Source organism: Oryctolagus cuniculus, chromosome 6, assembly GCF_964237555.1.
Source record: "Oryctolagus cuniculus chromosome 6, mOryCun1.1, whole genome shotgun sequence".
NCBI classification, from domain to species: Eukaryota; Metazoa; Chordata; class Mammalia; order Lagomorpha; family Leporidae; genus Oryctolagus; species Oryctolagus cuniculus.
This window is the reverse complement of record NC_091437.1, coordinates 123824529-123849995: the sequence shown is the minus strand read 5'-3', so window position 1 is coordinate 123849995 and position 25467 is coordinate 123824529. Positions and strand designations below refer to the sequence as shown.

The 25467-nt window shown below is 44.1% G+C and overlaps 1 protein-coding gene across 1 annotated transcript in view; it reads left to right on the top strand.

Moving 5' to 3' along the window:
* NIPAL2 (NIPA like domain containing 2) overlaps nt 1-25467 on the top strand; it is an 88709-nt gene that overhangs the window by 29958 nt on the left and 33284 nt on the right. The window contains exons 3-4 of the mRNA XM_051843948.2: nt 2171-2342; nt 18443-18502. Of these exons, the coding sequence (XP_051699908.2) occupies nt 2171-2342; nt 18443-18502 (232 nt within the window). The remainder of the gene's footprint in view (nt 1-2170; nt 2343-18442; nt 18503-25467) is intronic.

Genomic DNA, 25467 nt, shown 5'->3' with positions numbered 1-25467 from the left:
CGCACCACGCTGATCCGATGGCAGGAGCCAGGTGCTTCTCCTGGTCTCCCATGGGGTGCAGGGCCCAAGTACTCGGGCCATCCTCCACTGCACTCCCTGGCCACAGCAGAGAGCTGGCCTGGAAGAGGGGCAACCGGGACAGAATCCGGCGCCCCGACAAGGACTAGAACCCCGGTGTGCCAGCACCGCAAGGCGGAGGATTAGCCTAGTGAGCCGCGGCACCGGCCTGTGTGTGTGTTTTTGTTTTCTGTTTTTGGTTTTTTTGGACAGGCAGAGTTAGAGAAAAACAGAGAGAAAGGTCTTCCTTTTCGTTGGTTCACCCCCAAATGGCCACTATGGCCGGCGCACTGCGCCAAACTGAAGCCAGGAGCCAGGTGCTTCCTCCTGGTCTCCCATGCGGGTGCAGGGCCCAAGGACCTGGGCCATCCTCCACTGCCCTCCGGGGCCACAGCAGAGAGCTGGACTGGAAGAAGAGCAACCAGGACAGAATCCAACGCCCCAACCGGGAACAGAACCCAGGGTGCTGGCGCTGCAGACGGAGGATTAGCCAAGTGAGCCAAGGCGTTGGCCCCGAATGTTGTTTTATACAAATGCTTTCTAGAAATAATTAAATATAATTTTCAACAATTATGGAGAAATGTATTAATTACTAGAAAAATACTAAAATAAGTCATTATCCTTATAAAAAGAAATCAAATGCCCAAAAAAGTGAAATTTCTATCATTGTTCTAAAGTAATCATTGCTAGTTATGCATTTTTTTCTCAAACTGACTTCTGTACATAAGAAGTACACTTATATTTAGGTGGATATTCCAAAATGTATATAACCATGCAGGGCATATAGATTCTTTTTTGCTACTACAAATAATGAAATCAATATCTACATAACCATATTATTTTTATAAAGATAGATATACCTTGCATACTTGCGTGATTTTTCTATAGGTCAAAGAGCATATTCATTTTAAATTTTGCTCAGGACAGCCAAGTTGATGTCCGTGTAGGTTGTGACATGTTACTCACACCAGCAGTTTGGTTGTGCCCATTCTCCATATTGTCAAGGTCATATACCATTAATTAATTTGGTAAAGGAATCTGATAGATAGATAGTGTTTCATTGTTTCATAATATTTACATTCCTTTGATTATTCATCAGGTTGAGAGCTTTTTTACACTTGTAATTTTATTTCTGTAGGCCACTTTTTTATATCTTTTGCAAAATAACTTTTGCATTCTTTGCCTTTTTCTTATTTACATGTAGAAATTCTCTTTATGTTAGTGATATCAACCCTCGGTTACTAGACTTACTGTAGATGCTTTCCCTCACTTCACATGGTTGTTTTTGCTTTGATTTTGTTCACAATATTTTGTTTTGTACAGAATTTTTTAAATATAGTAAAATTGAACCGTCTTTGTTTCTCTGGCTTAGGAATTTTGGACCATACTTAGTAAGATATTCTATATGCCAAGTTTTTTTTTAATGTCTGATGTTTTCTTCTAGTATTTTTATTACATTCTTTTAGAAAAAGTTGTAAGTAATCTAAAATTGTATGTACTTCTCATACGAAAGTGTGTTTAGTTATCATAAAATAATTAGGGAACGAGGGCTTTACTTAATGGCCATTTTTCAAGAATTTGTTGATGTATTTCAAATACATACTTACCCAGATATACGTTAGAGTTACCCCACCAATCTTCTGCTACCAAAGCATTTTTCTCAGCTGTGTTTATTGTGGTAAGTACTTTGACCCATAAATCTGAACCCCTTTCAAAATGTTTTACTTTAATAATTTATTATTGGTGTTTCATTCATGTTTATTTAGGTATCTGGAGTTTTTTTGACATTCTAAAAGAAGTGTTTGAGTAAAATGTTCTAGAAAGTCACATAGCTCCTTATAGAAAGCTCATCTTAAACAGTCATAATGATGCATATTTTAGAACTGTCATGAAACTTAAGCACTCATTTGTGAAAAGGCCCTAACTGCTGTAACCATGTGAGTCACTTCTGCTGTTAATGTGTCTGAAACAAGTAGGAAACCCTGCGAATTGCTCTATAATAACCCACAAATAAGTGTGAAAGCCATGATGCAAACCTATGGGGCCCAGAATTTCAGGCAAGTTTTAATTAAGTAAGACCATTTTCTTATTTGCATTTCTGATTTGCTTCTAGAAATATTCTCATCTCCAGCTGGCACAACAAGAGTACCCAAAGCCATACTTCAAGAGCGTGCTGTGGTGGGGCGGAGTGGCGCTGATGGCCGCTGGGGAGACGGGGAACTTCGCCGCCTACGGATTCGCCCCCATTACTCTCATCGCTCCGTTAGGCTGTATGTCTGTTACAGGTGGGCCATGTTTCTTAAGAAATTAGAATAACTGGTGAAAAAAAAAAAACATACAGTGGAAACAAGGGCTGACAAGAAGAAATCCCATTCCCCATTTTCTTAGTGTACAAGTGTGGAATGACACTACTGCTGGCCTCAGTGAGCCCCTTGGTGCTGCCCAGTAACCATAAGGACACTTGATTCTGTATCCGTCACACTTGCCTGTGAAAGCCTGGTTCCCAGTGTCTGAGTCTCCATAAGTCAATGTTCAGGGAAAATGTTACTGCTGTGCCTTTAATCGTTAGCAACTTACCTAAAAGCGTTTGTAATACAATGCCATATTTTACTTGTATTAAACTGTAGTCTTTGATGTCTAATCTTGACTCCATAGTTCAACATCTCTTTGACATTAATAATTAAATATTGGTTTTACTACATTACCAAAAGAATGTACAATTTTAAAGTACTGTTACAATTATCTGCTTTCCAGACTTATATGGTTCACTCAATACATTTAGAAAACCATGAATTGAGATGTTACAAACGACTAAGAAAAACAGCAAAATCATTACTAAAAAAAAAAAAAAGAGAGAGAGAACAAAATTTCTAAGCCCCGTTAAAATCAATAAAATCCCTTAGGTTTTACTCTTTAACTGCTGGTATGGAAACAGCATGTTTCTAAATTTCTGTGAATTTAGAATCTTCATTGAAATGGAAACAAGTTGATAGTCATTGTTAACAACTAGATCAAGCATACCACATGCTCACATATCCCAGTTTTAATATTGTTCCTTAAAACATATGCAATTCTTAAAGCATAGTTTCAATTGAAATGATATGTGTTCAGAGAGAATTTTATTTTCTTTTCGAAATAGCTTCCCTGTTTTAATCATTTAAAATGCCTCCATGGGGTGGATGTGTAGCCTGGCAGATAAGAAGCCAGTTGAGACACCTGCAGTCCCACATCAGATACCAGCTCTGGCTCCCGACTGCAGCTTCCTGCTAATGCAGACCCTGGAAGGCAGCAGTAATGGCTCAGGTAACTGGGTTCCTGTCACCCAAATGGGAGACCCAGATTGAGTTCCTGGCTCCTGGCTTTAGTCCTGGCCCTGCCCTAGCTGTTGCAGGCATTTGGTGAGTGAACCAACAGATGAGAGATATCTCTCTCTCCTTCTCTCTCTCCTCCCTCCCCCTCTTCCCACTCCTCCTCTCCTTCTCCCCTCCCTCTATACCACCCTCACCTTCTGCCTCTCAAATAAATAAATAATAAAATAGTCTCATGATGTATGATAGTAGAATATTTTTAGAAACTGTTTACTGAAAATAATCATACTATTACCACTCTGAAAAGGTACAGAATTTGATGTAGTCATTTACTACTTTTGACATCCCAATACAATGAACAAATTGTGTATGTCTTATCTTCTGTTTACCGACATAACTTGTGCATGGAAATTCTAGAATTTTTTTTTTTTTTGCTTCTCAAAATCTCAGAAATATGAGACAAAAGATCCAGTTCCTTGGTCAACTTGGGATTTCTCCAGTTGTTCTGAAATGTTGTATTATTCTTCAGAAAGCCTATGTGTCCACTGCTCCTCCTTAGTTTCGTTTCTTACTGCTCCGTGCAGTGTCCATGAACTAGCTGAAGACCAAGCGTCTGGGTGTATCTGGTAGATACCTGGGGGAGGGCCGAGTGCACTGCCTCAGCTTGAAATTCTCCTTTTATCTCGTGTCCCCCACTCCTGGGAAACGATTTTCCTTCGGGAGCATTTTTAGCTACCTCCCTCTCTGCCCATTTAAAGTGATTCAAAGAAGTGAATTTATAGCCCCGAACACACATCATTTCCTACCCTGCAGTCCTTGCGGACAGCAATGCATGCTCAGAAACACCCGCCCGCAGCATCCGAGGCTGAGTGTGCAGTCACTGTGAGGTGGGAAAGGGCCTGCTGGTGCTGGAGGAGTCTCCCTGGAACCACCCCTGCTACCCTGAGAGTCTACAGCAGGATTCTAGAAACTCCTGAGGACTTGAAGGGCAAAGGAAAGTATTTTCAAAACAGATGTAGCTAATGGCTGTGTCTACAGATGAGGCAGAAAGAATAGTGTCCCCATTTTTCTATGCCAGAACTTTTTTAAAAATTTCCTGTTATCTCAATGGGAGCTAGAAGAAATAAGTGGAGCCTCCTTTGAATTAAAAGAAAAGATAAAATCTGTTGCAATGTTGTGTGGAAATTGCATATTCGTTGCTGATTTTTCTTCTGCTGCTTTCTCAAATTTAGAAAAGACAGTTTAAATCCAAGTACTTTAAAAGGTTTTAGCCCTTAAGTCCAAGCGAAGAGACTTAGCTCCCTCCCCCTTCTCTCCTTAGGTGGTCTGATCCACACCAGCATGTGTGGATATTGTGTGGGTAAATACATGCATGTTCTGGTCTGACTGCCCGTGAGACAGCTCATGTGTCAGAGCTGCTGTTTGTCTTCCCTAATCAACACTCCTGTTCCTTCTGTACACTGCATTAAACAGGTACGTCTGAGTCTATGCAGAAAGAGCCACGTAGACGTGGATACAGGTGCACAGGCAGCACTGGTCTGTGAGAAGCGCTATGTGTTAGGGGAATTTCAGTCTGCTCTCCCCCCACATTTCCTGCCTTGACCGTCTTCCTCCCTGACGTGCCAACCCCCAGACGGCAGGTCTCAAGCAGTAGCTTTGCAGAAGGTATCCTGGGTGTTCTAAGAAGCAGAGTTCTGGAACCAAACAGCGTTCTGCACTTTGGTATTTACACAGGTCTCAGTGTGGGGCTTCTTGGGGCCCTGGAATAGGCCATGCACACTATGAATCTGTCAGAAGCAGATTCATAACTATTAACTGTAAATAAAAACTATTAACTGTAAATAAAACCTGTTAACTGTAGATACTTTTACATGAAGCATCTCAAGGGACAACACTTTGAGCAGAAAGTGCTCACACGCAGTCACATCGCGCTGGGGGCTCAGCTGGATAACACGCCGGTGCTGAGCACGGACATAGTACCTTTGTGCATGGCGTGGGCATCGGTGGGTCTGAATGCCCAGGCCTGTGTCTTTTATTTTATTGTATTTTAGCTGATGCATAATTGTACATATTTATGGGACACAGTGTGATATTTCAATACATCATACAATGTGTAAGGGTCAGATTGGGATAACTGGTATATCCATTGCCTCAGACATTTATTATTTCTTTGTGTTGGGAATATTCAAAATCCTATTAGCTGTTCTGAAATCGCAAATATGATTAAATGTTGTCAACCAGAGTTATCCGACTGGACATTAGAAGCTATTCCTCTGCGGGCGCCACGGCTCACTAGGCTAATCCTCTGCCTTGCGGCGCCAGCACACCAGGTTCTAGTCCCGGTCGGGGTGCCGGACTCTGTCCCCATTGCCCCTCTTCCAGGCCAGCTGTCTTGCTGTGGCCAGGGAGTGCAGTGGAGGATGGCTGAAGTGCTTGGGCCCTGCACCCCATGGGAGACCAGGAGAAGCACCTGGCTTCGGATCAGCGCGATGCACTGGCTGCAGTGCAGCGGCCACGGCGGCCGTTGGAGGGTGAACCAACGGCAAAGGAAGACCTTTCTCCCTGTCTCTCTCTCACTGTCCACTCTGCCTGTCAAAAAAAATAAATAAATAAAATAAATAATAATAAAAAGAAGCTATTCCTCCTACCCAGCTGCACATGTATACCTGTTCCTCACCCTCTCTCCATCCCACACCCTCTACCCACCACCCTCCCCAGACCCTGGGGTCTCACCCCTCCCCCAACTTTGATGACCTCACTTAGCGTCCACATGCGAGTGCGAGCCAGTGAGATTTGTCTTTCTGGGTCTGACTTATTTCACCTAACCTGAGTTCAGCTACATTGCCACAAATGACAAGTTTCATTCTTTTCTAGGGCCTAATAGTATTCCATTGTGTATTAGTACCCCATTTTGCTAGGCTCTCATCCATCAGGGACACCGGGGTTGATTCTGTTTCCTGGCTGCCGTGACTAGTGCCGCCATAAACAAGAGTGCGGATGCCTCGTGGTCTCCTTTCCTTCCCTGGCCCAACGTTTGGAGGGTGTCAGCGTCGCTGTGTGCTTGTTTCTTCTTCTTCTTCTTCTTCTTCTTCTTCTTCTTCTTCTTCCTCTTCCTCTTCCTCTTCCTCTTCCTCTTCCTCCTCTTCCCCCCTTCCTCCTCTTCCTCCTCTTCTTCCTCCTCCTCCTCCTCCTCCTCTTCCTCTTCCTCTTCTTTCTTTCTTTCTTTTTTTTTTTTTTTTTGACAGGCAGAGTGGACAGTGAGAGAGAGACAGAGGGAAAGGTCTTCCTTTGCCATTGGTTCACCCTCCAATGGCCGCCACAGTCGGTGCACTGCAGCCGGTGCATCGCGCTGATCCGATGGCAGGAGCCAGGTGCTTCCTCCTGGTCTCCCATGGGGTGCAGGGCCCAAGCACTTGGGCCATCCTCCACTGCACTCCCGGGCCATAGCAGAGAGCTGGCCTGGAAGAGGGGCAACCAGGACAGAATCCGGCACCCCAACCAGGACTAGAACCTGGTGTGCCGGCGCCGCAAGGCGGAGGATTAGCCTAGTGAGCCGTGGCGCCAGTGCTTGTTTCTTCTTTTAAGGTGACTGGATTTTAATTCTCTTGCTGACGGTTTTCATCAGTGAATAATAAGTGCAAATGTTTGTCCTGGCCAAAATGCTGCTTACAGCAGCAGTGTGGTTGATTCTGGATATTGATTTTTTGTTTATGTTTCCATTAATTGATGGTTTTCAGTGCCTTCTAGAACCTAGGCAGTACACTAGCCCCAGTGGACCAGGGCGGTAGGACAGTGAAGAGCCCGAGCTCTGGGGAAACACTGCCCGGGGTTCAGGTCTCAGTCCCACCACCAGCAAGCTCTGTAACCTCAAGCAAGGTCTTTAAACCAATATATACCTCATATGCCTAATCTGTAAAATGGGGCTAAAAATTGTTGCTACCCACAGGTGGCGGTGGAGACGACTGGAGCAAAGAGAAGTATCCAAGGACAAGAAGGGGGACATGGTACAGTGCTAGACAATGACAGTGCTAGAGACTGTCTCCATGGCTTCTGGTTCATGCTTCGTTCCTATGTAATAATAACCATGGAGTTTACTTCCCTCCCTCCAAAGCTGGCTCTTGGTTAAGATCTCCAAAATGGAAGAACCAATAAAGGAAATGCTTTCGACTGTTCTGATCTGTGCAATGGTTCGTTTTTAGGGAGCAGAGCGGAAGGCTCTTCACACCTCATTCGACCATTAAGCAGCATTTACTCCTCAACCCGTCCAGATATTCCCTAACAAAACATACCGGGAAATACCAGAACTTCCAAATAGCACACCAGGAGGGAGCACATTTTCAGAGACAGATGAGGAGCTGCTCAGAGGAAAAGCGTAGCAAGCTAGACGCGTGCGCAACTTCCAGTCTTCTTGCCCGGGCTTCTCAGCACCTTTGTTCTCGTGCTAATCAATTACACACAGGCGGATCCGCAGACTTCCTTCAGATCTGGCGATCTGAGAATGTGTTTTCTGGGAAACTATTTATTACACCAGAAATCCAGTAAAAATAAACTCTGTAGAGTTTGTAATAAAATTCCAAACCACTGCTAGTCCTTCCCTCCAGTCAACTTTCTTCTCCAGGACACCTCCACTGGCCTTGGGACTCCAGTGGTCTGTTTCCTCTGCTGCCTTCGCACCTACCAGGCCCTCTAGAGGGGCCATGAAAAAGCATCTGTTGCTTAAGATACAGTATGTCTGTCCATCTGCAGCTATCGAGTATGTCGATTTATGAGAGCAAGACACTGGTGCTGACTGTCAGAACACTGCCCTGAGAGATGCACAAATCAACAAGTGGTAGGTGCTGGCCAGCTCTGCTGTCTTTGTGCAGTGCACAACTCACCTGACTGCACACAGCAACCTTGGCCTACCCTTTCTCTTCAGCTGCTCTCAGCATGTTTAGCATGACCTGGTTAATATCTGTCCTCACCATTCAGTGAGGCCCAGGACACCAGCAGCCATGTGCATCTAGTTGCTTAGATGTCCAGGAGACCGTGGCCCAGGGACTCCGGTGATGCGGCTTGGAGAGTTGGGTTGAACTCTGATAATGTGAGGCTAGGATGTTCTGTTCTAGAGTGCTGGAAGAGAAAAACAGTTGCTTAAGAGGCTTCAGTTCCTGGTGGAGCACGGTGGTTGCACATTTCATCTCAAGGCGCTCATGTGTGTCCTTGGAGCCTTCCAAGTCTGGTCTTCGGAGACCGAGTTAGATTATCTGTGCATCTACGAAGCGTGGCCTTGTATTTCATGTTTTCCTTTTTCTATTTATCCCCTGACTGTGACAGTTTACAATAATGAAGTTATCATCAACCCAAAGAACTGAAGTGACATGGAACTCAGGAGCTTCGTGGTGGAGCTCGCTCAGTGTCAAATGAACTCATGGGAGTGGGGGAGGCAAGCGAGTGGGGTGTGGCAGGAAGTTGGTGCAGGGCACGGAGCAGGGGAAGGAGAACTGGAAATGCCAATGACATTGCTCTCTTCTGCATCTCTGAGAATACTGATGTAAAGGAACAAGGAAAGAGTTCAGAGAACACATCACTTTTTCTCCAGTTAAACCCAGGCAGTACTTTAGATGAGAGGGTTATAGGTAAGAACCAGTGTTGAATGAGCATCCCCTGTGGCAGGTGTTGTATGAGACACCTAAACTTGGTTTCTTACTTCATCATGGCCCAGCTGAATTGAAGTAAGAAGTAGATTGAATTAAGGAGGAAATGATATGAAATTATATTAGAATTTTATATGGAAAGACGAAATTAATAGCAGCAAGAGCTCCTTGGCCCTAGAATAATTTCCTTAGAGGCGGCGTCACCCTGTTATTGGGCTAATTTGGATTAAGGTTGGAAAACTAACTGCACTGAGAAAATAACGAGAGATGTGTGATTGATAAGTCTTTTCCATCTCTAATTTTCCCTAATATGCTGGCTTTAGCTCAAGTCGAAATCCATGATATGGAATATATGTTTCCTGTAGTTCTGTTGTGCCGTTATGAAGCTCAGGCTGAAGTGTATCTGCAATCCATTAGAGGATGGTCACAGCGCAGCCAGAAAGCCCTGGTGAGCTCTTCTGGAATTCCAGAGAAGTCATGTCAAGCAGAAACTTTGGTCTCCAAGATTTTTATTAGAAACAAATGAAAGGAAACATGAAGGCCCCAGGAGCGAGTGACCTGGAGCATTGCACAAACCTGGATGACGCGACTTCGCTGTCCTGAGGAGCAGCGTGCGTGGCGCTCGCCGGGCGGAAGTCACTGATGCTCCAAAACCTCCCGGATGCCTGTGGCAGCAGCACTTCACGTGGACGTTTATGTCGGTGCTTGACATTCGCAGAAAATGTCCCTTGCTGAGTGGTTTGCTAAGTTGTCTGCTTCGGCACATTTGTCCAGAAGCAAGCCTACATAAAATGTGCAGAGGAAAACCCTGCAGTTTTAGTTTTATGTCTGCTCATACACGCTCAGCAGAAAGCATTCCTGAAGCCTAACAGCTGAATCTGAAACATCTTTTCCACCCCTCTTTCTTAAGGGCATTTCTAGAGAAGCTGCTAATGATGAAGCAATGCACTATTAAATTTATAATATAGAATTAATCTTGCCAGTGGTAGTATTGTTACTTTCTTTGGAGTCTTTTCAAGTTTAATCATTAATGCATGCCAAGGAAATGCAGAAAAGAAAGGATTATTGTTCTTAATTCAGGTAAGTTTCCTGATTTGAAATTATGCTAATTGCCTCTCAACAATGGTTCTATCTTCATTATCTTCAGTAAATGACAACAGTAATTTTTTCCATCAACATGAGTTGCTTGACACATTTCTTCCGCCAACATGGATGGCAGGAAAACCCCTCTCTCCACGAGAAGATGTTTTTCAAGCTGTCATATCCTCAAACCTTCAAATCCTAGCTCCATGGAGTACATTGCAACAGACATAGTTTCTCTTGGAAAATTCTAGAGCTCACGAGGAATGATAATTAGGGAGCAGTACCTCAGTGCGGCCGGGTCGCCGTGAGACACTCGGTGCCCACGTGTTTGAAGCCTGATTGTGACTGACGTGGAAGTGTTCCTGTGGTTTGCTTTTTAGCAGTACAATAAAGTTGCCATTGTAAGTGGTCAGGAACCACAAGCCAGATATTTACATGTGAGCTTCTATTTGCAGCATTATTATGTAAATATGTTCTTTTCATGTCATGGTTTGTTTGTGTATGCATATGAAAGTTCCTTGACTGTTTGTCTTCTACTTCCTTATATTACAGACATGCATCCTGGTTCCTCCTCGGTTGATAGAGGTTACACAGTAAATTAAATGTCCAGGAAATGAAAGTTGACAAAATTTTCATTTGCAGACTGAATCAGAGTTCACACGCTGGTAGCCTGTAGACCAGTCAGCCACTGCCGGGTTTTGTTTGGTTCAAACTATGGTTTTTAAAAATATGTGCTTAAAAATTAAACCGTGTCACATGCAAACATGGGTTTTTGTTGTAAAAAATGAGACTTGGTAGCGCAGGACTTGCAGTCAGCCAGAGCTGAACTGTGACCACCTCTGCTCATGGATCGCGTGTAGTTCACGTGGCCCCACTTCCCGGAACCCACTCCTCACCTGCGCCCCTCCTCCTCGTTGAGGACTTGCTAACTGGACCCCACTGGCAGTTGAGTCTGTCGCCCACAGATACAGGCTGTTTGTTTCCAACCGAGTCACATAAGAATGTCATAGCCATGATCCCATCTGAGCAAAAGCATCGTTAACCGTTTTAACTTTGCTTTAAAATAAGTCTGTCCTTATGAAGTGGTAATAAAGGGTGGAAAGTAGAAAGGAATAAAGAAAAGTGGGTAAAATCCCTTCAACAGTAGCCATGCCATACACATTTAAATAGTCACTGAACTCTCTTCTGCCCTCTGCACCCTTCAGTGAAAAAGCACCATGAGAGGGCCGTAGAAACCACACGTACATCTTAATGTTCCAGGTGGAAAAGGGAATGCCCATCTCACAGATTCAATCTGCCTGTGGGTTTAACAGCTAATGTATAGAAACTGGGCTTCTTGTTTGCCATCCCCCATTAGTAGCAATCACAGAAGGAAACCCAGATCAAGTTTCTGCAACCTTTCTAAGCCCTTATGCACCAGCCTACTTAGTACTGTGCTCTCTCGCTCGCTCTCTCACTACATGCAGGGGATCTTGAGAGCTAACTAACTCTTCCATAATAGTGGCCTGTCTTATACTCTAAGTCTCATGAGCCACGTAGTGTCAGAGGGGAGGTGAATGAAGGGCAAACTCAGGAGTGATCAAGGGCACCAGGAAGCCTAAGCAGCCTAGCACCTGCCCACCCTGGGACCACCCCCCACAGCGAGTCTTGGTTTAGGGGAAAGTACTTAGCCTTCATTTGTTTTCCTCTGGAAACCTAAACTGGAGCCCCCACATGGAGGTTTGCTTATGTCCACCTTTGCCAGAGTGCCTCTCCGTTCAGCTTGCCAACCGGAGTGACAGCAGCCAGAAAGGGCCTGGATGACTCACCAAGAGGCGCCCGTCCATCAGCACTGTTGCTGAGACCCGTCCTGACCATGAAGCGCTGGAACTTCCAGGCCGAGTGACGTTAGTTTGATGCTTCTGTGGAAGCGCTGTTTTGTACTACAGAAAATACCCGAGAGGCTTTTATGTCCTCTCCCCTGGAACAGTCCTCGTGCTGACCCTGCTGTCTCTTTCATGCCCCATGACTCCTACAGAGCCACTGTGTGGATTGTGATGTATTGTCTTTTATAAAAAATCTTATTTGATTTATTTAAATTTTATCGTGTGTATTTGAAAGGCAGAGAGAGCAAGCAAGCACTGGTTTACTCCCCAAATACCCACAACAGCTGGGGCTGCGCCAGACTGAAGCCAGGATCCCAGAACTCAGTCCACATCTCTTGACTTGAAGTATCACTGCTGCCTCCCAGAGTGGTCGGGGGAAGCCAGAACCAGGACAAGACCCAGGCCTCCCTCCAGGGTAGGATGCAGGTGCTCCAAGCAGCTTCGTAGCCACGTGCCCAATGCTCATGTCTATTTCAAAGCCTAGCTATTTTCTCAGTGTTAACTAACAAATAATATCTGTATGTGTTTATGGGGCACAACATGATGTTTTGGTATATGTGTGTGTGTTGTATAAAGGTCAAATCAAGCCAATTATGTCACCTCACCTACTTATTATTTTCATAAGAATGTTTAACGTCTATCCTTTTAACAATTTTAAAATGTGATAGCTATTATTGACTGTGTTACTATAGTGGGAAGTAGATCACTAAAACACACTCCTCCTGTCTAATGGAAATTTTGTGCCCATATATTACCTCTCACCTTAAAAAAAATGTATTATGGCCACTGTGGTTCAGTGCCTGGGCCTGGAGTCACTGTGTGACACAGTGTAGTGAGCTTAACCCCTCTGAGTCTCAGTTTTCTCGTCTGTCTAATGTAGAACAACACCTATCTCACGGAGATGGTGGGAGGATGAAAGTTCATTATTCCATGTCAGGCACTTAGTAGAATATTTAGCCACCATTTTTGTGTATACCTTTCCACATTATAACCATTGTATAAATACATTTTTCATATTTTTAAATAGTTAACAAATATTTTAACATTACTTTATAACTTCCCATTATAATTTTTATTGACTGCACAATATTCTGTCCGCTACTGCTGAATATTTAAACTGTCCCAGTTTTCTGCTATGAAAACTGATTTTGCAGTGGACACTAGTAGGCTTGAGACTCTTTCATTTTGGGAATAAATACTTCCTTAGGACAGATTCCCAGGAGCAAAATTGCTAGGTCAAAGAATTTGAATAGTTTAACGTCGCTCCCGATGGTTGCTGTGAGATCACTTTTGGGAATGGTTACATAAGCTGACAGTGATGCCAGCGATGTGGGGAAGTACTGATTTCACTGCCTGCTCGTCATCACTCAGCCTTAATGCTGTGTGTGGGAAATAGCACCCGACCTCGTCTTCCCTTTCTTTTGTCACTGGTTAATTTGTTCCATTTCCTATGTGCTTGCCCATTCTCCTTTGTGGATTACTTGTATTCTTGACCATTCATTTGTCCACTGGGCATGGCTCTCTGGCCCTTCTGGTGGCTGCACCTGACTCATCACTTAGTAAGGAAAGCGCAGTGCATCAGATCTTGGTCGTTCCTGTCACACCTGCACACACAGACCTTGGCCATCCTGGAAAACAGAGGATCTGGCTCTTACTCTCCCTCAAATCCTCCGAGTTACCTGGGAAAACACCAAGGGCCCAGCTCGATCTATGTGCTCTGATTTCTGATGACTGGCTGTCTGTAGCATGTTCAGGCACAGTAACTGGAAACCACAATGCACACATGCTTCATCCCACTGCTTGAAGACGTAAAACCCAGAGGGCAGCCCATTAACATGTGCTGCTTTCCATAGCTGGTTCCCGACAGCCCAGTGTCTAACCATCCTGCGCAGCTCCATGGCTCCAGCGTTTTTCAGTGAGACCTTCTAGTTTTTCACCTGGGTCGATATTCTGAATAACCAAAGAGCAAAGGATTTCTGTCTAATTCCTGTCCATATTCTGCTTGAAAGCATCCTCAAGAATCAGCCCCATCCTTTGCAACTGAGCATCACCTAAAGGATAATGACATATTCTAGAATGAGTTGATGACCGTTCATCCCACATTATGCCCCCTTTCACTGATTTTATATACGGGCCCTAAGATAAGATGGTTTTTGGGCAATTGCTGTAGCATCATCCACCATGAGTCGTTGATAAGGTTGGGAGGAAGGAGTGTTTCGTGCTGTAGACATTTTCTGCCAACCAAGAATAACAGTTCTTGACTGTGGACAGTGAGTTTTGCCTGGGAAAACAGCACATCCAAATGGAGCGACATTTACTGACCTGATTCTGTTGAGTACCTATGAACCAGGCATCTCCCTCCTGGTTTTCCTTTCTGGAAAAGTGCTCAGAAATTAAGCATGGAGACCAGTGAGCTTTCTCTGTATCTTACCAGGCCCAGAATTGAAAAGCAATCATAGGCCGGCGCCACGGCTCACTAGGCTAATCCTCCACCTTGCGGCGCCAGCACACCGGGTTCTAGTCCTGGTCAGGATGCTGGATTCTGTCCCGGTTGCCCCTCTTCCAGTCCAGCTCTCTGCTGTGGCCAGGGAGTGTAGTGGAGGATGGCCCAAGTGCTTGGGCCCTGCACCCCATGGGAGACCAGGAAAAGCACCTGGCTCCTGGCTCCTGCCATTGGATCAGCGCGGTGCGCCAGCCGCAGCGCGCCGACCGCAGCGGCCATTGGAGGGTGAACCAACGGCAAAGGAAGACCTTTCTCTCTGTCTCTCTCTCTCACTGTCCACTCTGCCTGTCAATAAATAAATAAATAAATAAAATTTAAAAAAAAAAGAAAAGCAATCATGAGCCCAAACATGCCCAAAACCAAAAATGCCCACCAGGCTGTGAACGCTGAAGAAACTCTCAGTCCTAACTATAGCTTAACCATACCTCGCACAAACCCATGCAAGTTCAAGATGAGCTCTGCTCTAGTGCTTTTTAAATTGAAATACTCTGTTTTGAATATTCAGTTTTTCTACAGGAATCAAGAGGTAATAGTTACCCCCTCTTTGCTAAATGTTCATTAAGCAGTGGTTATTGTTACGGCAGCTACTAAACAGAGCTGTGTTGGACAGGTCTGTGACCGCAGATACCTGGGGCCACTTTGGTGGATTTATTTTCCCCCACTTTAAAAATGTACTGCTCTAATTAGAAGTCACATTATTAGCCACTGCTCCAACACTGTCTATTGCTCAGCACGACCATCATTTTACTGCTTTTGCAAGATAAATGACTTATAAGTAATAGTATCTTAATAGAATGGCCTTTTTTATTCACTTACTTACTAGGTATATGAAAGTAAAAATCTTATTTAAGAATTTTGTAGAAAAGCTCATGTTTCCTTAAAGCACAAAAAGTGCCACTGGATGAGAGTGGGAACGCCTTTGACTTCTCATTCTTTCCAAAAGGTATAGCATGTTTATGTTTCAGAAAACTCTGATAATTGTTTTATGGCAACTGATATAATTTGATGCATGTAGTGTATTTCAAGGGTTTTGTTATTGTTGTTACCAACCATGGCCTTTTTGCTTTAAGTAATGAAGTTACTTCCTTCCTAACTTTTCTCCATTTCTTCTGAAAGTAAAATTATTTTTGAAACTGTGGCTGAGCAACAAAAGAGAAAGAAAATGATGCCTTTTCTTCCTCTGAGAGAGACAGTGGAGTGTGCCAGAAAGAGCAGTGGACTCAGAATCAGGAGATAGGGGTGCTGGCTCCTGCTCTGCTGTGATACAAATGTTTGGTAGAGGAGTAGGGTCAGTGAGTGCGTAGACAAACAACCTCTCTGGACTTGCGTTTCCCAATGACAAAGTTTAGGACCTGGAGTAGATTATCTCTCTGTCTCCTGCTACTCTGAATTTCCTCATTCCTTGGAAGCAGTGTCTCCCTTCTTACTGGAATCATTTGCTCTGAAGTAGTCATCTCAAGGATTGTTACAATGGGCTGCATTTGGTATGTATTAGTGTAGCAACACTTGGCCTATTTTTCATTGCTAATCTATCTCTGTCCACGTGAAAACATTCCTTACCTAATTACAAGAATCAGGAATGGGAGAGGGGATGGTTTACAGGGGTCTTGGTTTTTTATTTCTTTTCTAATGCTTCTAACACCCAAAATTTGTTTCCCTGAATTGTTTTTGTTCAAATCTAAAATAAGAAATTTTCATTTTATGTCTGCCCTAAACTCAATTCTTACCTTAATGAGCTATGTATCCAAATGTTAGTTTATCTACAGGAAATCTTGTTTCAATGTTTTAAAGCCCCACCGCTCAATTAACATTTGCTTGGTGAACATTTCCCACACTGTTCATTCTGTGTGACACTTCCATTTCTATAAATAGCCTGCCCAGGAGAAGTTTGCAAAGACAAACATCAACTTGAATGAGAGAGAGCTAGGTTGAGAAAAAAAGGCAAAACACATATAGGATCCCAGTTTACCTTGAATGAGGATTTCCAGTGGATTTGTTATTTTATTTGGAGTGATTTTTTGTTTTACTTAATGTTTCTATTTCTCTATTTGTAAGGAGGGGAGAGAGAAAAAGAGAGAGATCTTTCATCTGCTGGTTCACTTCCCAAATACCTCCAATAGCCGGAATGGGCCAAGCTGAAGCCAGGAAACCATGAACTCAGTTCTGGTCTCCCACGTGAGTGGCAGGGACCCTAGCACTTGAACCATCACCTGCTGTCTCTCAGGGTGTGCATTAGCAGGAAGCTGGATCTTAAGCAGAGCTGGGACTCATAGCTCTGATATGAAATACAGATATTCTAAGTGGCATCTTAATCATTGCTGCACAACACCTGCCTCTGTTATTTTCTTTTAAATAGAGTATCATAATGCCAGACATAGTCAAATTCAAGTTTAATTGAAGCATCCACTTAATAGATTATAATGCAGACATTAAAATTATGCCTATGAAGAATTCTTTTTTTTTTTTTTTTTTTTTTGACAGGCAGAGTGGACAGTGAGAGAGAGAGACAGAGAGAAAGGTCTTCCTTTGCCGTTGGTTCACCCTCCAATGGCCGCCGCGGCCGGCGCGCTGCGGCCGGCGCACCGCGCTGATCCGATGGCAGGAGCCAGGAGCCAGGTGCTTTTCCTGGTCTCCCATGGGGTGCAGGGCCCAAGCACCTGGGCCATCCTCCACTGCACTCCCTGGCCACAGCAGAGGGCTGGCCTGGAAGAGGGGCAACCAGGACAGAATCCGGCGCCCCGACCGGGACTAGAACCCGGTGTGCCGGCGCCGCTAGGCGGAGGATTAGCCTAGTGAGCCGCGGCGCCGGCCTGCCTATGAAGAATTCTTAATGACTGGGGCCACACTGTGGCATAGTGGTAAAGCTGCTGCCTGTGGTGCTGGCATCCCAGATAGGTACCTGTTTGAGTCCCAGCTGCTCCACTTCTGATCCAGCTTCCTGCTAATAAGCCTGCGAAAGCAGCAGAAGATGGCTCAAGTGCATGAGCCCCTGCACCCACATGGGAGACCTGGATGAAGATTCTGGCTCCTGGCTTCAGCCTGGCCCCAGCCCTGCCCTTCGCAGCCCTTTGGGGAGTGAACCAGCAGATGGAAGACCTCTCTCTGCCTCTCCCTCTCTGTAAATCTTTGAAATAAATAATCTTTTTTTAAAAAGATTCTTAATTACAACGCAACTTTTAATATGATTACTGAGTAAACTAAGAAACTTTTATTATGATTTGATCTCAACTAAAGGGAAATAAAACACCAACAAGTTTCTCTAGTGATATTATTTTATGATACTCTTTCTTTCCTGTATTTTTACTTTAGAAAAAAAATAGCTAAAAATTTTTTGAAAAAATTTTAAAATACAAATTAGGATGTGCGTTTTGTTTTTAATCACTTCAATGTTGGATTTCTCCATGGCTGTCCTCCTAGAGGAATGCCCCCAACCCAACAGAAAGTTTCAACTTGTACCTGAGCTGGGGTGGTGATGGGAGGGGTGAAGAGGCAGGAGTGAACAAGAGGCCAGCACTGTAGGATGTGGGGTGGGAATGTGAGGGGCTCGGAGGATGCCGGGATTCTGCTGGTGGTGCGTGTCCGTGGAATGATGGTCGTGGGAAGGGAGTTCCAGTCTGGGCTGTATTTAAAGTTCTTCCTGCCCTTCTGTCCCCTGTCGCGTCCCCAACCTTCCAGCTCTTCCTGCCTTTCTTCCTTGTTTCTTTCTGCCCACACTTGTAGTCATCCCAGAAACACTTGGGAGGCTCTCACCACGTACCAGGCTCTCTCCCGGTCATGGCGCTGAGTCCACTGTGAACCACACCAGGTTCCACATGTTTCCAACCAGGAGCCAGAGAAGGTTGTAGTTAGAACCACAGCTGGGGTGTCTCTGGTCAGGACACAGCTAGCTGGCCAGCAGATGCAAATTGCTGGGCTTCTTCCAATGGAATTGTAATAGGCGGGTTTCTGTTTCCAGTCTAGAACTGCCACTAATGCCCATTTCCATTACAGGTAGTGCCATCATTTCTGTTCTGTTTCTGAAAGAAAACCTGAGAGCTGCAGATTTACTAGGTAAGTAATTATTTAATTCATGTAGTTATAGCATGGCTTGACCAAGAAATAAATAATGCTTTCCATAAAAAATGTGTGCTTTGAAAACTGGGAACGAATCAACAAAATGGGTATAAATCCCACCTGGAGGTGAATGTCTCTATCTTGGAACTGTGTGTCTTCTCACGTGAGACTTCCATCTTCACTGTGGCCACTGCCCGTGCCACTGGCCACAGCGGATTATTACTTTATAATGTCACTGTTATTAAGGTTATGACATTTTTATGAACATAATAAAATTCAATGAAAACATCTGTGTTACCTAATAGGCCACTGCACTTCAAAAGGACACATTTGTTGTATTATTCCATTTGTATTGCATAAAAATGAAAACCACAAAAAAAAAATGAGATGTTACCAACTAACTACCTAATTTGTATTTAGCTCTTTCCAAAAGTAACACAGAGAATGCTGCCCTTCAGAATTTTATTTGGAAATGCACTTATTAATGGAAAACAACAGTAGCCCTTCTGGCTGTGAGAGAGGTCTCTGTTATATGGCAAAGCCATCGTATGTTCATTGTGACTTCTAGCTCTCGTTGGAAATATGGGTGAGAATTATGGAAATTCATATTTTCTTCTTGACAAAATCCTGTTCAAATTGCTGCTGACATATGATAATGAACACAGATCCTTTAGGCACGTTAACTAAAACAAGCCTACCCTCTTCCAGAGAGATCAGATTTTTTAGAAAATTTGAGCTCCAACTGTGACACCGGTGTCAGTGTGTTGAGCATTTGTTTGCCCCGATCACGTTTCCCTCCAGCCCAACTGCTTGGGAGTGTTTTCACTTTGTCTTTTCCTCCTTGGTTTGATTCTGCTGGTAGATTTTTCAGTCAACACTGTCAAATTTTTCATGGTTAAAATGTTTTTCTAAATGCATTCATATGTGAACTGTATCTTTTCCAACATAGGATTTTTCCATACCCTTTGCTATATATTGTGGTTTGTGGTATCATCCGAGGGAAGTTGTATGGAATCAAAATTAAGAATGACCAAGGCCCGAATTTTGTAAATTAAAACATTAGATCCTAATGTTTGTCTCATTTATCAAATGCTTTCAGGAAACTTTAACCCTCTTATCTGTCATCTTTTGTAGCTCATGATGGATAATGATTAATTTAAGGTATCTAAGAGATAATATAGATTATGATAAAGGAGGATTAGCTAATTACCTTGCATATTAGTGATAAAAAGTTAAGATATAGTCTCTGCTTTCAAATAATTTACAGTCCATGATAAAATAGGCACATAAAAGGTTTTTTGATTAATTTATTTAAAAGGAAGAGTGGTAGGAGATAGGGGCAGAGGTGGGGATAAAGGAGATCTTCTGTCAATTGGTTCACTCCCCAAATGCCCACACAGCCAGGACTGGGCCAGGCCCAAAACCAGAAGCCAGGAACTCCATTCTGGTTTCCCACATGGGTTCAAGGGTCCAAATACTTGGACCATCCTCCACTGCTTTCCCAGGTGCATTACCAGGGAGCTGGATCTGCAGTGGAATAGCTGGGACTCAAACCAGTATTTCCATAAGGAATGCATGTGTCCCAAGCAATGGCTTAACTCTGCACCACAACACAAACTCCCACCAATTTTTTAAAGTAGAAAACAATATATGTCATGATGTCATGAATCTGAGCAGCAACACTCCTGACATTTTGGTCCAGATAGTTCTTCAGCGTAGGGACTGCCTTATGCTTTGTGGGGTGTTTAACATCCCTCCTGGCCTTTACCCCCTAGATGTCTCCAACATCCTCCACTCCAGATATGACAACCACAAATGTCTCTGGACACGGCCAAATGCCCTCTAGAGGGTAAAATCACCCCCCAGCGGAGGACCACTGATTAGAGTGAAGGGCTATTACTCGGATGGGGACGTTCGGGAAGCATTTTTTTTTAATAGCAGAGGTAACATTTTAATCAGTTCTGACAGCTGGATGGGATGGACACAGGCCATACCTCGGATGTGGAGAAGGCACACAGAGGGACTCAGGAGAAGTGCTAACACAGGTGCAAACAGACCAGTTTCTACCTAATACCATGCTACAGCTGCCGCCTGTAAGGGTTAGAAAAGAACTCAGTGCAAGTCATAACTATGGGAAAGGAAGAAGTAGAAATAGCCATGTGTACAGGTGATTTAGTTATGAACTCAGAAAACCCAAGGTCAACTGCACATTACTGGAATCAATCTCAGCTAAAGGATAGAAATTAAACTCACTCTCATGGCTTCAACTCTGGCTTCAACTTCTGCCATCAACTGTGTGGCCAGCCTGGTATTACTTAACTCCTCAATTGGCTGAAAAATATGTAAGACTGTTTTGAAGATCAAATTGGATAATTCATTTAAAACCACTTCGAGAAATCTAAAACTCTGTCACTATAATTGCCATAATTTTTATTATCATCTTCATTCCTGAGAGATTCCCAAGAGGTAATACTAAAAATGTAATATAAAGAAAAAGAAATATAGAAACACTCCCAAGAAAACATACGAAATAATACCTCTAATTAATTAAGACTCTTAATTAATTTCTCCTATTTTTAATAAAAACTAACATTCAGTAAACATTTGCCAGAGATGATGTTGTGTTTTGTATAGATTATTTCATTTATAGATAGAACAACCTATTGACAGGGGGAAAATCTGGTACTTAGAGAGGTTAAATAACTTGCCCAGGGTCGTACAACTAGTGAATGATGGACTAGTGTTCTAACAGTGGCAGCTTCCTGGAGCTCTGTGTGGTGCTTTGTGTTGAGCCTTTATTCTCAGAGAGCTGTGTGATTTTGCAAATTTCAATGAGTAGGATCTTTAAGCCTCAATGTCTTCATCTTTAAGATGAAAATAATATGACCCACCTCCCAGAACTGAATGAGTTCATATATGTAAAACACTTAGAACAGGGCCTGTCTCATATTAAGTGCTCCATAATGTGAGCTGCTTTTATCATCTCTACCACTATAGCTACCCCCACCATCACCACTACACTCTACTTATTAATCAGGAGAAACCTGGATTAGGCTACTTTTTCAAACTTTAATAATCCAGGTAACATTTCTCACAATTCTGATTGGGTTTTGTTGGTTGGTTTTGTCTTCTAACTTAATGGTTTTTTTTAATCTATTTATTTGAGAAACACAGATGCTCACAAATGACCAGGAAGTCAACCCAGGTCTCCCACCTGGGTGACAGGAATCCAATTATTTGCGCCATTGCCTACTGCTTCCCAGGGTCTGCTTTAGCAGGAAGCTGGGTCAGGATCCTGAGCTTGGAATTGAAGCCAGGCTCTTGGGTATGGGACATGGGCATCTTAACCAGAGTCTTCTTCACTAGTCTAAAATGCCCACCCCCTAAGCTAATGTGGCTTTTTTTTTTTTTCTGGAGTAGGCTTTATAACTAAGTCATAGTAACTAAGTCATATTTGTTTTGTAACCACAGTGAAAAGTGATCAGTTTTTAGTACCATGGGAATAAAAAAAGTATTTAGCCACTTATTTTATGCCCTTTCGTCCAGCAAGGAATGCTGTGAGATTATCATTATCTAAGCCATCCTCACCCACTTCATACTTCAGGAAGTATGGGGAAAGAGCTCACCCCAGCTTCGCGCAGGAACGTGTTAAGTCACATGTGTGTGCTTTAGGCCTTTATGGCCATTGCCTTGAGAAAATTTAGCTCTTTCTGTTAAAAGCAAAAAATGCATTTTCGTTTTCTTCACAGGGACTAAAACCAAAGAGGGAAAAGAGTAGTTAGTGGTATTTTTTAAAGATTAACATATGAGCATGCTAAAAATTAAATTGTCAAAATGTGAAAAGGAAAATCATTTATTTTTCCCTGCTTCGAGCAAATGAAAGTTTGTTTTTCATGATGGAACAAATGAAGATTCGGGGCCATGTGGAAACAAGCTGAACTAATTTATTGCCAAATGTTGCTCTGTGGCCATGAAACTTTTCACCACTAGTCTCAAAAGAATGACCTCACAAAAGCTATGTCTGAAGAGAATCGCCAGCTATTATTAACTCAGTGACAGGCTTTGGAGTCTGAGTCTTAGGAGATTAATGATTTTTAATTATTTTAATGATTATTTTTCCTTTAAAAAAGCACCAGATTTCTCTCCCCTTCAATCAGCCAAAAACTATAGCATTTTCCTCCTCCTTCTCCCTTAGTCATCAAAAGTCCCGAACCTAATAGTCTGTGAGATCTTCGTAGATTTAAGCCCAGATAGTGTCATCAGAGAAATAAAAATTATGGTCAACTCTCCAGTGTTCTCCAGAAACCAGTAGCGTGATTGCTTCAAGTCACCTATAAAGGGTTTCCTAGGTGGTCTTCCTGCCTCCTGCCCCCTACCTGTCCCGCAGGGGGTCAGCTGGGTTGGGTCCAGCCTCTCGTATACTGATGGAGCCGAATTAACCCTCGTTTCTGGTCCTGAAGAGCAGTTGGCTCTCGGGGTTTCCGAGCTGCCTCAGGATCAGGTCCTGGACTGTTTGGGTTCGTTCTGTTATTGAGACTTCCCAATCTAGGGCTCCTTTCAGAGCTGGCTGCCAGATCCTTGGGAAAACAGGGAGACGACTGGAAGAGAATTACAGAGTAAGTTTATGCTGTGACTCCTCAGTTCCCACAAAAGCGGTCGCTGGACTCCCATTGCCCAGCAGTCACACTGCAGGGGCCAAGGCATCAACGAGCAGATCTCATTTGCAGTCAGGTTGGCTGAATATCAGAAGGCTCTTAAGACCCCCCACCCCTACCCCGGGAGTCAGGTCAAGTCAGGTTCCAGAAGGCAGAAACAGGCAGTTCATAGGGGTTGGCGTGCAGCTGGGGAGTGGGTTCAGGAAGATTTCAGGTGTTACCTAAGGGGCAGAGTGGTTTGGGAAACAGGGTATCAACTGAGGAAGAGCTGTACAAGTGGATCCTAGAATTCAAGGCTGGCACAGGCGAGGCACCCAGCAGTCTAGTGAGCCTGGTTCTAGGCCACCTTCCCTCCCTCCACCACTGTCCTAGGCCATTCTGGGTCTACAGGAATCCACAGGAGACTCTGCAACAGAACCTAGTAGCTTCCTGCAACAAAGGCTGCTTGCTCACAGCCAAACCCAGTTCAAGGTCAAGTGCGAGTATTTACCAAAGGATAAAGTATTCCCATAGACACTACTTAGGGCAATATAAATGCACAGGTGTGTTTAGAAAATATGACCACCGTAGTTCCTGTAGGAAATCCACAGTAGACACTGATGCATGAGAGGATCTCAGGTGTCTTCCAGTCAAGAACTGCTGATGTTCTCACCTCTTCCCAAGTAGATGAGGGTCTGCAAAAAGTTCATGGAAAACACACCTTACCTTTTTTTTTTTTTTTTTTTGACAGGTAGAGTGGACAGTGAGAGAGAGAGACAGAGAGAAAGGTCTTCCTTTGCCGTTGGTTCACCCTCCAGTGGCCGCCGCGGCCAGCGCGCTGCGGCCGGGGCACCGCGCTGATCCGATGGCAGGAGCCAGGTACTTCTCCTGGTCTCCCATGGAGTGCAGGGCCCAAGCACTTGGGCCATCCTCCACTGCACTCCCGGGCCACAGCAGAGAGCTGGCCTGGAAGAGGGGCAACTGGGACAGAATCTGGTGCCCCGACTGGGACTAGAACCCGGTGTGCCGGCGCCGCAAGGTGGAGGATTAGCCTAGTGAACCGTGGCACCGGCCCACACCTTACCTTTTAATTCCATTTTTCACAACTTTTTGAAGTCCCCTGGGTTTGACTTGGGACTGTTTTTGGTGGAGCATGTGTCTTGTGAAACTGGTTCTAGGAACACCAGTTTGAGGATGCTCCTTTAAAAAAAAATCCTCAGACCCAGAACTTACCTGAGACCCATCAGGTGCCACGGCTCACTAGGCTAGTCCTCCACCTTGCGGCACCGGCACACCGGGTTCTAGTCCCGGTTGGGGCGCCGGATTCTGTCCCCGTTGCCCCTCTTCCAGGCCAGCTCTCTGCTGTGGCCAGGGAGTGCAGTGGAGGATGGCCCAAGTGCTTGGGCCCTGCACCCCATGGGAGACCAGGATGAGTACCTGGCTCCTGCCATCGGATCAGCGTGGTGCGCCGGCCGTGGCGGCCATTGGAGGGTGAACCAACAGCAAAGGAAGACCTTTCTCACTGTCTGTCTCTCTCACTGTCTACTCTGCCTGTCAAAAAAAAAAAAAAAAAAAAAGACAGTTATTCCTTTTGTTACTCGAGTTTCTCATTTGTCAAATGTAGATTGTATGGTTCAAGAGTATACAGTCTATGTCATGCACATTGTATATATAATAGTCTCCCAGTTGCTGTGGTTTTGGTCACCTGTGGCCAACTGCAGTCCAAAAATATTAAATGGAAAATTCCTGAAATAAACAATGCATAGGTTTTAAATAATCTATTTTATAGCATGCTGTTATAATTGTCCCTTCTTATTGTTGTTTGTTTCTTGTTTAAAAGATTCATTTTATTTATTTGAAAGGCAGAGTTACAGAGAGAGAAATCTTTCATTCTCTGGGTCAATCCCCAAATAGCCACAGTATCCAAAGCTGAGCCAGGCCAGTGTCAGGAGCCAGGAACTGCATGCGAGCCTGCCGCGTTGGTGGACTTGGGCTGTCCTCCACTGCTGTCCCAGGATAATTGGCAGGTGGCCAGATCAGAAGCGGAGCAAGCAGGACTTGAACTAGCACTCAAATGGATGCTGGCACTGCAGGTAGCAGTTTAACTTGCTGTGCCACAATACTGGCCCTGTTTTTAATTTCTTTTTTTGTAAAGATTTATTTATTTATTTATTTGAAAGAGTTACATAGAGAGAGGGAGAGGCAGAGAGAGACAGAGACAGAGAGACAGAGAGGTCTTCTATCTGCTGGTTCACTCCCCAGTTGGTCGCAATGGCCAGAGCTGGGCTGATCCAAAACCAGGAGCCAGGAGCTTCTTCTGGGTCTCCC